The sequence below is a fragment of the Dendrobates tinctorius genome, unplaced genomic scaffold, assembly GCF_039654945.1.
Source record: "Dendrobates tinctorius isolate UK_male_01 unplaced genomic scaffold, ASM3965494v1 ptg000231l, whole genome shotgun sequence".
Lineage (NCBI taxonomy): Eukaryota > Metazoa > Chordata > Amphibia > Anura > Dendrobatidae > Dendrobates > Dendrobates tinctorius.
In genome coordinates, this window is record NW_027361898.1 from 21,831,603 (window position 1) to 21,847,075 (window position 15,473).

Consider the following 15,473-nt stretch of genomic DNA (forward strand, 5'->3'; position numbering starts at 1 on the left):
AGATTATGCACATGTAATTTATCCCCATTCTCCATTACGGTAGCCTGATGATCTGCTATTTCTATAGCACGGGCCATTTTGAGCAAATCATGTAGAGAGATATCCTGCTGCAGAGCCTTACGCCTTAGGTTATTAGACGAGCAGGTGACAATTATTTGAGTTAGGATTTCATCATCTACATCTGTAAAGGCACATCCATGTGCTAACTCTTTCAGTCGTGTGACATAAGTGTCTATGGACTCTTCTGGAAGCTGCTTGGCAATCCTGAATTTATATCTTTCATATCTGATGTTCTGTTTGGGGTTGAAGTAGCCAGTGAGAGCTTTAGTGCAGTTGCTGTATGTGTCTGTTTCTGCTGCAGGTAACGTACTGTATATGTCATAGACTCCTGTGCCTGCACAATGCAGGAGCAAAGCTCTCTTTCTTTTCTCCTCCTTTATGTCCATGGCTTCTAGGAAATTCTCAAATCTGTTTAGCCATTTTCTCCAGTTATGGGAGAGATTAATAACATCAGTCATATCAAATTGTGGGAATGTGTGCAAGTAGTCAGCCATGATAGTCTCTCAGTGGTGCTGGCGTGTGAAGCGGTAAAATATATTCCGTACTCACAGCAGTAGGTGATTATATCCCATCCTCGTCGCCAGTTGTAATATCCACACGTTATGAAGAATTCTAGGTATTAAACTTTAGATATGTTTTATTCTTCGTCCTCCAGCACACAGCATAACAGTTGCATTCCCATGCTACACAGAAGTGAAACTGAAACTTCCCTTCTCATCCCTCTTGTCTCCACCCCCCAAGTCCCATAAGTCTGGCTTGCTTAAAGAGACAGATCTAATTATTATACATTACAGTGAGCACTTTGAACCTTCAAGTGCTTCACCGAAGTTTATAACGTAGAGCCGTGAAAATAAGAAATCCATTTTTTTCCACAAAAATGATCTTTTCGCCCCCAAACTATTTTTACAAGGGTAACAGGAGAAATCATACCCCCATAGTTGTTGTGCGATTTGTCCTGAGTACGCCGATACCCCATATGTGGGGGGGAACCACTGTTTGGGCGCATAGGAGAGCTCGGAAGGGAAGGAGTGCCATTTTGGAATGCAGACTTTGATGGAATGGTCTGCGGGCGTCATGTTGCCTTTGCAGAGCCCCTGATGGGCCTAAACAGTGGAAACCTCCCACAAGTGACCCCATTTTGGAAATTGGACCCCCTAAGGAACTTATCTAGATGTGTGGTGAGCACTTTGAACCCCCAAGCGCTTCACAGAAGTTTATAAACGCAGAGCCGTGAAAATAAAAAGTCTTTATCTCCACAAGTGTGGTTTTTTTTTTTTGTTTTTTTTTTTTATAGACCCTCAAGGTTGATAAATAGTGGAAACTCCTCAATTCTTGCTCCAACCCTGACCCCAACACACCCCTAACCTTAATCCCAACCCTAATTCTAACCCTAGTTCGTCCTAACCCTAATTCTAACCCTAATGGAAAACTGAAAAAAAATATATATTTTCTTTATTTTGTTATGTTGGCCTAACTAAGGGGGTGATAAACGGGGGGGTTATGTACTATTTTGTTTATTTTGATCACAATGATAGTTTATCATCGTGATCAAAATGAATGAATGGAATCTGACAGCGCATGTGCCCGCCATTTTCCCCGGATCCAAGATGGCGGCGCCCACCGGAGGACGTCGGCAGGACACGGGACCACCGGGAGGGGACAGAGGACCACGGAGAGGTACCGGGGGGGATCGGGGACCCTCTTTCTCTCTCCTCTGATGTGCGATCACATCAGAGGAAAGAGAAATTAAATGTATAATCGCGGCTTATTTTTTTTTTGGCGGTCGCCGTTATAGGGTTAATAACGGCGATCGCAAAAGTGGGGTCGGTAAAAACCGACTGATTCATGTTCTCTGGGGTCTCGGCTACCCCCGGCAGCCGAGACCCCGGAGAAAATCCGACACTGGGGGGCGCTATTCACTTTCTCCACAGCGCTGTGAATTAATGGCGCTGTGGTTTAAGTACCCTTAGGCTATGTGCACACTCTGCGGTTTTGGCCCTGCGGAACCGCAGCAGTTCCGCAGACATGGTACTTTACCATGTTAGCCTATGGGTTTTCAAATCCGCTGTGCTCACGCTGCGGTTTTTTCCGCGCGGTTTTGCTGCGGTTTTTTTTCCGCAGCATGTCAATTATTTCTGCAGATTCTGCTGCGGTTTCACACCTTTAACATAGTAGAGGTGTGAAACCGCAGGCCAAAACGCAGCAAAACCGCAGGTCACTTTACCTGCGGTTTTACCTGCGTTTCCGCGCGGAAAAAACCGCAGCGGAATCCGCAACGTGTGCACATCGCCTTTTAACGGCGGTAATTAAGGATTATCGGCGGTCGTTAAGGGGTTAATTGGAGTGGAATGTGTTGACGGGAGTTTTAAATAAGCACTAGTGCTATCGTAAAACAATTGGAGGCACTTTATAAGTTTAGGGGAGAATCCGAATTCCGATAGAACCGTAAAAAGATATGTTCAGTACACTGAATCGAAAGCCTTCTCAATATCTAATGCAAGCAGTAGAAGTCTCTTTCGTTGTAGGTTAGTTGTTAAATATTTAACGCTCTCCTAATATTATCTGGGGCCCCTCGCGTTGGTATAAAACCAACCTGATCCTGGTGGACACGTCTGGTTTTTAAAGGAATACGTGTTGGCTTAATTTTTTATAAATTCCACCATGTGTTCCAATATTCTCTGCTTTTCTGGGGCTATGCAAGTGGGTTTTTTTTTTTTTTTTCTTTCCATCAGTGTTGTTAAATGAGTTTCACATTTGGACAAATTTAATTACAAAGCTTCTCTTATCCTTTGCATTGTTAACCATGGACAGCACTTGTACTGCCACTGATATCATCCATGTGTTGTATATGATTTTCATCCGTGACGGTAATTGAGAAATAAAAAAAAAATAGGCATGATTTTTGCACAGACACATGATTCACAAAAATAGAGCCATGAGAGGTGCCCCATAGAGAATAATGGGTACATGTTCTATCTGACAAAACCAAACATAGAAAACATACAGTATGTGAAACATCTGAATGAAGCCTCAGTGGTATGGGGTATCTGATCGGCAAGTGGCTGCCTGTAAGTACTCATTCACAGAAGAATATAAAAACATCATTCAGAGTTTAATACAGAAAAAGTGGAATTTTACTTTTTCTCACGTCCGGTGTACTTTTTTTTTTTTTTTTTTCAGCAGTTAATACCATAATTTACAGTTTCCTGTGTTACAGAACTGCAATGTAAAAATTGGATGCAGTACATGGCATGTTTTGTATTTTTTTTTTTTTTTTTCTTCCCTACTCAAAAAGATTTGTTTTAACATCTTATTCCCATCCATGTGTCTATATTTTTACATCTGTATGCCATCCATTTTATACATAAAAATGTCAAAATGTACATGATCAAATCCAGTTTCCTAGGTTAGTTTTCGTAGTGTACCTATAAAATGTGACTGTAATGCATATGTTCCATATAGGAGCCATATTTATTTTTTTTTTTCACTGTCCTTGTGTAAAAAATGAAGGAAAAAAAAAAAAAAACTGTCTAGCTCAATTGAATTACATTGGTCAGTGTGCGGTCTGTATTTTACTCTTGTCTGAACCAGCCTTTACTATGAAACAAGTCTCGTGGGAATAAACATTTTTGCAACATTTCTGCGATGTTTATTTGTGCAGATCTAGTTACATGGGTCCAAAAGGACCTTTGTCCATCAAGTTCAACCTTTCTCCACCAATTGTACATAGTTACATAGGACAATATGCATGATTTGGATTACGGTACTTGAATTGAAGCCCATAGTGAGTAATTTGCGTCCAGCGATAGAAAATCTAACATATTTGGAAACCTTTGTGACCTGCGGGAGGTCGCAGGTTGCAGTGTGACGTTGTGGGACAGGATTAGAAGCAGGGCCTTAATGCAACACTGAGATTTGCATGTCACACTGCATGTCGCCGTGAAGTCCTAGCATCAAAGGAATTAAATCTGCTAAATAGATCAGAACAGAGGATGTCCCCAGAAGTCTGGTAAGATTTGGGAAAAGTGGTATAATTCACCCTTGACACATTTAGCTCCTAATGCTATGGTTTCCTCGATCTCGCATCATAATCCCTGATGTATATCACTTCTGGACCATGGAAGCTATGATTCTGTAGATTTAAATGTGTCTATTATAATCTGACCTTGTATGAGCAGACAGCTCCTAAACCGAACTTGTTAGGAGGTGCAATGATTGGTAAGGTGTATCGTGTAGAATATTGTTTTATTTGTTAACTATTACATCACACTTTCAATAATAAGATATGTCACTGTGAATGATTATAACTCGTATTATTTTGACCTTATACTGCAATGTCATACATTTGTTATACTATGTTGTGGAACTCTTTAATAAAGAGTTTTTAAAAAAAAAAAAAATCTGCTAAATAGAACAACAAAATATTTGACATACGGTGACATGGCTCGGGGCATTGTATGCAATGGGAGTTTTCTGGGGTTCTGTATTTAAATCGAAAGAAGCCACATTACCCATCCAGATAGCGGATTCAGAACGGTCTTCCACCTCTGCAGTGCTTATTCTGCTGTCCATGTTTCTTGCCTTCTAACTATAACATTTTTCAATTGCACTTGAACCCGCAGACATGGATTCATTATTTCTGCTCCATGCTCTTCTGGGCGTTTCTCTGTTACTCTTTGGAGATTGATCAACTCTTCAAGCCAAACCCATCAGAAAGGTAATGGAGAAAAGCTATTCTACAAAGTGGTAAGAATTGTGAAATCAGAGAAATCATTGTGAGACAGTCACTTTTTCTAAGAAATAATAACCTTAGATGACATCGTCCAACATGTGAAAAAGATGAGACCGTAATTGAAAGCATTACAATTAGTGATGAGTGAACATGCTCAGATAAGGTGTTATCAGAGCATGCTTTGCTGCTAAGAAAGTGACTTTGACTTGTTTGAATAATATGTTCGAGTCTCGAGTCCACGCGGCTGCATGTCTCACAGCTGTTCGACAGCCGCAACACATGCAGGGATTGTCCATCAAATAGACAATCCCTAAATGTGCTGCAGCTGTCTTAACAGCCACGGAGGCTGGAACATATTTTCCACGGTGTCCCTCCTGAGAGCACCATGGAGGTCGTCGTCGTCGTCCTCCTCCTCCTTACAGGGGCAGAAAAGCACATGAGAGGTTAAAGGGAACCTCCCCAGATTGGACTGGCTGCAGGCTATGCAGTCTATATGCCTGAGAGGAGACTCGCCTCAGGTTAAAGGTACCATAGTCGTAGATACCTGGGTATCCCTAGTTGAAGCGCTTAAGTATCTTTGTATTATACTTCTACATATTTTTATTGTAGCTTTGTGTAGGTTATACTCAGTGTGCCATTCCAGGGGGTCCCTTGAAATCACTACAATTGATTTACACCTGTTCTGAGTACCTGAATTGACCTTTCTGAAAAGTAAATTTATTTCAAATCCCTGTGTAGTAGACTATTCAGGGAACCTTGGACTGGCATAGTGATTTCAGCGCCGGCTGAGTGAGTGTACTGTATAAGGGTATTCAATCTGTTTTTTTTCTTCCATATACTAAGTTCTACTTCATCTGCTGTTTGAGAAAAGACTCTTTTGAGATTTCTGCCTCAGTCTCGGTTTGTAACCCACTGGATCTTATTTGCACCTCCGGTCATTACATGAGATCGATTGAAATAAATGTAAGTTGCATCAGCCATGTGGTGGTACTTGTTAAAACACTGAGGGAGGTGGGTGGGGAGGGGCCTTTTAACCTCTCGTGTGCTTTCCTGTCCCTCTAAGGGTATGTTTACACGGTCAGGAAATGCTGCGTGTTTGATGCTGTGTACAGCTGTAGCGCCAAACATGCAGCGTCCAGATATTACAGCATAGTGGAGGGGATTTCATGAAATCCCATCTCCATTATGCGTTAAAAGACACTGCCGGCAGACCCGCGTAAATGGACATGCGGCGTAAACGTAGCTTACTGCGCATGTCTACTACTTAAAATAAAGGTCTGAGGCTAGTTTCACACTTGCTTTTTTTTGCAGCGCGTTTTTCCCGCAAAAAAACGCATTAAAAAAACGCATACAAATGCATACAAACGCTGCGTTTTTTTCCAGCATTTTAATGCGCATGCAGGAAAAAAACGCAGCGTTTTTGCGCGTTTGTATGCGTTTTTTGTGCGTTTGCGTTTTTTTACAGATTTTGGAAAAACCCCACAAAAAAGAAAAAACAACCATTCAACAACACACAAGACCAATGGGACTTCATTGTGGGTGTGGTATGTTAATATATATACACCCTGTCTACAGTATTCTTCACATTTGCTTGATTCTTCTCGTGACCATGGATCTGCGCTGGAAGAGTTTTCACTTCAACTTGGATTTGGACATCGCGATGGCTCAGGCGTATGCAGTTGCTTGCCATGAACAAAGGAAGAGAGAGAGGCAGCGAAGACGGCGGCGTATGTGGATACATCCGATTGTTGAACTCCGGGAGAGCCGTGGGGCATACCACACCCTCTACAGCGAGCTACGTGCAAACCCGGAGAAATTTACTGATTATATCCGGATGTCCCACGAAAGTTTCATGGATTTGCTTGCTCGTGTCCAACAATCCATCCGGAGACAGGACACACAGCTCCGTCGTGCGATTCCTCCTGAGGAACGGCTACTGGTGACATTACGGTATGTTTTAAAAACAAAGGGGTGTGGTCTGATGTTTTTTTTTGTAAATTTAGTATTCAAAACCTTGGGTAATTAGTTTTCGTGAATGTACTAATATTTTTTTTATAGTTTTTAAAAATAATATACATAAATATTAATTTTACTTCTTTGTCTGTTCACAGATTCCTGGCGACTGGAGAAACCCTATCCTCACTACACTTCCAGTACCGTATTGGAATCTCTACCTTGTCTGGAATTGTTGCTGACACCTGCCGGGCTCTCTGGAATGTTCTTTGCCCAGAATTTATGCCCCTGCCCACCGCTGAAAAGTGGATGGAAATTGCTGACAAATTCTGGACAGTATGCAATTTTCCCAACTGTTTGGGAGCTGTTGATGGGAAACACATACGGATCATCAAACCCCAAAGAACGGGATCTGAGTACTATAATTACAAAAAGTACTTTTCAATAGTACTCATTGCAATTGCGGATGCCGGATGTATGTTTGTAGCAGTGGACATTGGAGCATTTGGCCGTGGTAATGACTCGCAGGCTTTTAAAAACTCAGACATGGGCCGGAGGTTGTATGGCAACCAATTTAATTTCCCTATGCCACGGCCTCTTCCTCACACCGAAGCTCCGCCACTGCCCTTTGTAATGGTTGGCGATGAGGCTTTTCAAATGTGCGGAAACTTACTGAAACCCTACTCCAGCCGGGACTTGGACCACACCAAAAAAATTTTTAATTACAGGCTGACCAGGGCCAGAAGAACTGTCGAGTGTGCTTTTGGGATTCTTGTTTCCAGATGGCGAATTCTGGGCACGGCCATTAATCTTAAACTTGAAACAGTCGATGAGGTGGTGAAGGCCTGTGTGGTTCTACATAACTTTGTGATGGCTAAAGAGCACCCGACCTTTGAACTGGACGATGATGCTCCTAACCCATTGCCTGAATTCACTCAGCACACTCTCAGGTCATCCGTTGAAGTTGGCCAAATGAGGGACAAATTTGCGGCCTACTTTATTTCTGATGTAGGACGGGTGCACTGGCAAGATGAAATGGTGTAATGTTGTTGTTTATGGTAATAAAAATCCTTATTTGATACCATTACTGAGTGCACTATATTTTTTAAACTCCGATTAATTTAAAAACTTCCCATGTATAACTGAATTTTGTTATGTTCACACACCTGGGCAGGTAAATACACATACGAGTTAAAATGCAGCATTGCTAGTCTGCGTGAAATATATTGGAATGAGCAAAGCTGCAGGCCATGAATCAGGAAACCATTTTTTTTCAAGATAAAATTGTGCAAATAGTTTAAAACAAAGTATGTGATTTTCTCAAAACACAACACTCAAAACCCAACCCCAATGAAAGTCCATGGGGAATACAAGTCAGCATTGAGTGGATGAATGTAATCTGCTCCATTAAAAGTTATTACACTAGGCCTTTGAATGACTATACTAGGCCGTGGTATTTCAAATATGAGTATACTAGGCCTTGGGGCTAGTAGTATATGTGAAATACCACGGCCTAGTATAGTCATACCAAGGCCTACTGTAATAACTCGATTTTTAACAACTAGCATCTTGTTTCACCAAAAACAAACTGGTGAAACTAGAAAGAAACTTATTTTTTAGACAAGTTTCAACAGTTTGTTTTTCATGAAACCAGATTCTATTTGGTAAAACTAGAGTTATTACACTAGGCCTTGGAATGACTATACTAGGCCGTGGTATTTCAAATATGAGTATACTAGGCCTTGGGGCTAGTAGTATATGTGAAATACCACGGCCTAGTATAGTCATACCAAGGCCTACTGTAATAACTCGATTTTTAACAACTAGCATTTTAAACAACTAGCATCTTGTTTCACCAAAAACAAAGTGGTGAAAATAGAAAGAAACTTTATTTTTTAGACAAGTTTCAACAGTTTGTTTTTCATGAAACCAGATTCTATTTGGTAAAACTAGAGTTATTACACTAGGCCTTGGAATGACTATACTAGGCCGTGGTATTTCAAATATGAGTATACTAGGCCTTGGGGCTAGTAGTATATGTGAAATACCACGGCCTAGTATAGTCATACCAAGGCCTACTGTAATAACTCGATTTTTAACAACTAGCATTTTAAACAACTAGCATCTTGTTTCACCAAAAACAAAGTGGTGAAAATAGAAAGAAACTTTATTTTTTAGACAAGTTTCAACAATTTGTTTTTCATGAAACCAGATTCTATTTGGTAAAACTAGAGTTATTACACTAGGCCTTGGAATGACTATACTAGTCCATGTTATTTCACATATGACTATACTAGCCCTTGGGTTGGTTTTTAACATGTATTTACCCATCAGTGTGTGTGAGCGGCGCAAACAACATTAATGAAACTTATTAATGGTGAACCACAAATGTAAATTTATTTTTTATCACAAAAAAAAAAATTAAAAATTATTTTTTACGGCGTTTGGGGGCAGATGGTTTCAATTTGGGGGTGTGCAGGGAATATGCAACACTTGCAGTTGAAGACGGTGTTTGAGGGGAAGGGGCAACAAAACTTGTGGGGGAAGGTAGTCCAGTTAAGGGAATTAAACTTGGAACACTTGTAGGAGAGGAAATCTGTTCAGTTACATTAGTTGTAATGGCATGTCGCCGTAGGCTTGTGTGCCTGGACCGACTTTGGCCCAATGCCCGCCTTGATTGATTTCGCCTTGAAGTAGGGGCAAATATGGAATGTAGGTCCCCCGTCTGCTGGTATGGCTGCTGCTGCTGAGGTGGCGGCTGCTGCTGCTGAGGTTGCGGCTGCTGCTGAGGTGGCGGCTGCTGCTGAGGTGGCAGCTGCTGCTGAGGTGGTTGCTGCTGCTGAGGTGGTTGCTGCTGCTGCTGAGGTGGCGGCTGCTGCTGAGGTGGTTGCTGCTGCTGCTGAGGTGGCGGCTGCTGCTGAGGTGGCTGCTGCTGCTGAGGTGGCGGCTGCTGAGTTGGCTGCTGCTGCTGAGGTGGCTGATGCTGCTCTTCTTGGTCAGTGCTCGTCCTTGCAGGAGGACTGGTGGCGGCAGTGATGGCCCAGGTTTGCAGAGTGGTGGTGGCAGGGCTACTACATGTTGTTGTAGCGGCAGGGCTGTTCCATGTTTGCCTAGTGGTGGCTGAGCTCCACGCATGCATGGGATTGGCGGTGGTGCTCCAGACAGGAGCAGCGCTTGCCATGGTGGTGTCGGTGAAGTGACCAGCTGCACTCAGACTTGTGGTGGTGTAACGGTGGGTGTCCAGCCTTTGAAGAGAGGTGTCCGTGCAGTGGTATGCAGCACAAGTCGGTAGTGAGGTGAAGCGAGTCAATGGTGGCACAGGTGGAAAGGACACCACTGACTGCTGACCGTACCGATTATGCTGCATAGCCTGCAAGAAAGCATTGTTGCAGGCCTGCAGCACATTCAGCTGTTGATCAGGACTAAGGTGTTCCGCCATGCCCTTTTCAATCTTACTAAAAAAATGGTGTGCTGGTCTGTTGAGGTCGGCCTCCAGACGGTCAAGGCGCTGTTCTACAGAATTGAAGCGGTGTTCAAAGTGGTTAAAACCACGTTCCATCAGTGCAAAACCGCTTTCAACTCTGTCGGACAGTGACTTGAGGCTGGAATTAAATGTCTCGCTCAAATGCATAAACTCGGGCAAGACATTCCTGTCCAAGGCCCTCTGCCGCTGGCGGGTAGTGCCCGCATAACCAGTGGCAGAGACCTGGGACAGGGGAACACCTGATGGCCCAGCTTCCTGGTCACCAGCTGTGTGTGTGTGGGACCTGCAAGGTGCTTCCTGGCTGTCGGATGGCTGGGACGGGTCAGAGGACGTCCGAGGAAGGACCGCTCCAGGGCCAGGTTGCAGGGTGCTGCTCCAGGTGCTGTGGAAGAAAGGAAAATCATTACTACCATGCCTTTACAAGAAGCATCAGCTGTGGATTAGAAAAACACAGATTAATAAAAATAAAAACCCAAAATGTATAATACTTACGATCTTGTGGCAAGGACCGGTCTTAGGAACTGCAACGCGTGATAGTGACGGTATCTAGTTCTGGTCCTTGACGCAGATCCACTGCGAACCTGGCCCTCAGCACGAACATCACTGTTGAAGCGGTCCTTGATCGAACGCCAACGTGTTCGGACTTTGTCCACTGTTGATAAAAAAAAAACAGTGCCGTCAAGGACAACAGTCACTGCTTCACAATTTAGCAATACAATACTCAAAGCAGTCACTGTACACCCCGATGACACTGTTGGGTTTCCTGCTAGAATACACCTAGCACGAAACCCAACAGTGCCGTCAAGGACAACAGTCAATGCGGCACAATGTAGCAATACAATACTCAAAGCAGTCACTGTAGACACCGATGACACTGTTGGGTTTCCTGCTAGAATACGCCTAGCACGAAACCCAACAGTGCCGTCAAGGACAACAGTCACTGCGGCACAATGTAGCAATACAATACTCAAAGCAGTCACTGTAGACCCCGATGACACTGTTGGGTTTCCTGCTAGAATACGCCTAGCACGAAACCCAACAGTGCCGTCAAGGACAACAGTCACTGCGGCACAATGTAGCAATACAATACTCAAAGCAGTCACTGTAGACCACGATGACACTGTTGGGTTTCCTGCTAGAATACGCCTAGCACGAAACCCAACAGTGCCGTCAAGGACAACAGTCACTGCGGCACAATGTAGCAATACAATACTCAAAGCAGTCACTGTAGACCACGATGACACTGTTGGGTTTCCTGCTAGAATACGCCTAGCACGAAACCCAACAGTGCCGTCAAGGACAACAGTCACTGCGGCACAATGTAGCAATACAATACTCAAAGCAGTCACTGTAGACCACGATGACACTGTTGGGTTTCCTGCTAGAATACGCCTAGCACGAAACCCAACAGTGACGTCAAGGACAACAGTCACTGCGGCACAATGTAGCAATACAATACTCAAAGCAGTCACTGTAGACCACGATGACACTGTTGGGTTTCCAGCTAGAATACGCCTAGCACGAAACCCAACAGTGCCGTCAAGGACAACAGTCACTGCGGCACAATACAGAGCAGGGAAATACTCACTAAACGCCTTTTTGGCGGATGCTGTGGCGCTGTCCCAGCCATCCATCAACGCTGCGGCCACCTCATTCCATAGCCGCCGTGTCACCACATTGTCCTTGTACAGCCGGTCACTGCTGTCCCACAACGGCGAACGCTCCTGGACCAGGCTGATGAGCTGCTCATTATCCAGGTAGACGTCTTCATCCCGTTGTGGAACCTAGACAAAACACATTCATTAGAATAATCAAATTTAAATTGACTAAAAAGTTACAAAAAAAGAAACAAAAAAAAGAGTAAAAATAGAAGATAAAAAAAAAACAAAAAACATTACAAATCATTTGATACTTACATTACGTATAACCACCGGGAATTGGCTTCGCTGCTCCTGCTGTTCGCCCTCACTATTCCCGTCCGCAGATGATGATGACGATGTCTGAAAGTTGAAAAAAACGTAAGAGATTTGGAGAAGCAGCAGATATACTTACCAGATGCACGAAAATAATCACCTCACGGTCTGCTTGCGCCAATTCCTGCCGCGATGGGGAATACTCCGATTCTGAAGACATACTGCATGTAAAAATAATAAAAATCATTAGTACCGGGTGAGTCATAAAGGACGGATGTATTTGAAGTGGCTATAACTCACCACCAGGTGGAGGTAGAGATGTGCGGGAGGCGGGGTTATGTTTGTGAGGTGAAAGCATTGTTTTTATTTTAGTTTCAGTTTAAGCTATGGTGCCGTGGACGATAGAACATCGCGTTTTTGCGTACGACAGTTTTGTCAAGAATAATGAGTGTATCACAGCCGTTCAGCGTGAGTTTCGGCGTCATTTCAATATTCACAGAAATCAAGCTGTTCCCGCTCGTAACACTATCCTACGTTGGGTTGAAGCACTCCGTACACGAGGTACACTAATGAACAAACGACCACCGGGGGCTCCACGAACGGCACGTACCCCTGAAAATGTGGAACGCGTCAGGCAAGCCATGCTGCGTAGTCCGAGTCGATCTGCTCGGAATCATTCTTTAGAACTTGCCCTCAGTAATCGTACAGTAAGGCGTATTTTGCATTTAGACCTGCATTTCCACCCCTATAAATTGGCCATTGTGCAACAGTTGGAGCGCGGGGATTACGCAGCGCGACTGAAGTTCGCACATGAGATGGAAGCAATTATTGAGCAAAACGACAACCTTATTTTATTCATGAGTGATGAAGCTCATTTCCATGTCAATGGCATGGTTAATCAGCAGAACTGCCGTTATTGGGCCTATGAAAATCCGAAAGAATTACATGAACGACCGCTGCACAGCCCTAAGGTAACGGTGTGGTGCGCTATGGGCAAATATGGCGTGATCGGTCCGTACTTTTTCGAAGGCGATAATGGCAATACTGTTACCGTGAACTCACAACGTTATATCGCCATGATAAATAACTTCTTTGTTCCTGAGTTACGACGGCAACATATCCCCATCTCTAGTGTGTGGTTTCAACAAGATGGGGCAACGGCCCACACAGCCGGAGCAACAATGAACGTTCTTCGCCCTCTCTTCCCTGGTCGCATCATTTCCAGGTTTGGCGATATTAATTGGCCTCCTAGGTCCCCAGACCTGTCCATGTGCGATTATTACTTATGGGGTCACCTCAAATCACGTGTATACAAGCTTAAGCCTCGATCATTACAAGAACTGAAGGAAGCTATTCGAGTGGAAGTTGCCCAAATCGACAGAGTTGTGTTGGAACGTGTTGATGCCAACTTCCAAGAACGCCTTTGGAAATGCATCACTGATAATGGCCACCACATGGCAGATGTTGTTTTCCACACTTGAATTTGTCAAATATTTGTCAGTATACGTAACCAAATCTGTGAATACATTTATATTTAATAAATATTTAACTATTTTATGATTAGTTTAAAAACGTCCGTCCTTTATGACTCACCCGGTACATACATAATTTAAAAGGACAGGCATATAATGTAATATACTCACATTCTTCGCTGATATAATGGGTTCTTGGTTGAATGTCTGCTCTTCAATCTGTCTAGTGTAGTAGTGGCAGAGTTTTGGCAGGCACCTCCTTTATATAGACTTTTTTTTTTGGACTTTAGAAGATTCTAACTAGGATAAAAAGTGGACACCACCCAAAAAACGCTGCGCTAAAAAAGCGCATACCTGCGCATGCCAGTGCGCACGTATGCGCATCCATAGGCTATAATGGCCATTTTTAGCGCAAAACGTGCGCATACGTGCGCATGCGATTTTTTTCAAGGGCCAAAAAATGCAACATGCAGCGTCTGGAAAATACCAACGCACACCCCAAAAAAACGCAGCGCATGAAAATCGCATACATGCGCTTACAAGTGCGCAGGTATGCGCACCCATGTTAAATATAGGGGAAAAATCGCATGCGCACGTATGCGTTTTTTTCCAGCGCTAAAAAACGCAAATGTGAAACCAGCCTTACCTGTCCTGCTGCCGGAAGTCCGCATCCACTACAGTTCTCGCGAGAACTTAGTTTATCGCGAGAACTGCCGTGCACTTGACCGGGGGTTATCTCCGGTCAGTAGGCTAGTTCTCAGTCAGCTGATCGTGAGAAGTAGCAGAGCTGGACTCGTCGTGGGACACTTCGTAATTAAATGGACTACGTCGGAACAGGAAGTATTTGTTTGTTTTTTTTTGGGGGGGTGGTTTCTTCAGGAGATTGAGGGCTTTGCTTGAATTTGGGCATGCAATAAAAATATGGAAAACTGTAGTGTTTTATTTCGTTAAAATACTTTTTTCTGGCTCCTTTTTTTTTTTTTTTTTTTTTTTTTTTTTTCCCTCTAACTATAGGATTAATAATGGGTAGGTGTGTTATTGACAATCAAAGGTGACATTAACCCCTTATTATCCCATATGCCACCTCTACACTGCAGTGGGAAGAGAGGTTAAGCGCTGGAATTGGTGCATCTTAGAGATGCGCCATTTCTGGGGAGGCGGAGAGCTGGTGTTTGTAGCCAGGGGGGGTCCAATATCCTTGGACCCTCTCTAGGCTATGAATATCAGCCCGCAGCTGTCTGCATAGCCTTTCTGGCTACAAATTATAGGGGGACTCCATGTTGCTTTTTTTTTTGGGGGGGGGGGCCCTATTTTAATAGCCAGAAAGGCTAGCTGCGGGCTGATATTCATATCCTGGGAACTTCCATGGGCATTAACCCATTCCCAGGCTGCAAACATCGGCCCCGGCCGTCGGCTTTCCCTCTCTGGCGTAGAAAATTTGCCCGGGAGCCCACGCCATTAAAAAAAAAAAAAAAAAAAACACATTACATATTGGGCTGGGGTCAGACATGCGAGAAACTTGCACAAGTCTCGCTTGTCAATACTCTTAACCGCCGCTGGCACTTGGACAGGAGCATGCAGCTGCATGCATTTCTATGCAGTCACACGCTCCAGTCCTAGAGCCGATGTCAGTGCCGAGTATTGACATGCGAGACTCGTGCGAGTTTCTCGCATGTCTGACTCCGGCCTAACGCAGATTTTGTATGTGTGTGTCTCTTTAATTCTTTATGTACCATTTTATTTTTATTACTAAACATCGGGCTTGGTATTATCTATAGATAGATCTATCTTTCCCATATCTGTCTGTGTATTATTTTTCAATGGAGTATGTAAAAGAGGAGGTTGGACAAGGAAATGAC

General features: G+C 43.6%; 1 protein-coding gene across 6 annotated transcripts in view; it reads left to right on the forward strand.

Annotated features, from left to right (window-relative positions):
• LOC141059940 (G-protein coupled receptor 143-like) overlaps window positions 1–15,473 on the forward strand; it is a 106,214-nt gene that overhangs the window by 22,743 nt on the left and 67,998 nt on the right. For all 6 annotated transcript variants that reach the window (XM_073556164.1, XM_073556165.1, XM_073556163.1 and 3 more), the window contains exon 3: window positions 4,683–4,777. In XM_073556164.1, coding sequence (XP_073412265.1) covers window positions 4,683–4,777 — 95 coding nt within the window. The remainder of the gene's footprint in view (window positions 1–4,682; window positions 4,778–15,473) is intronic.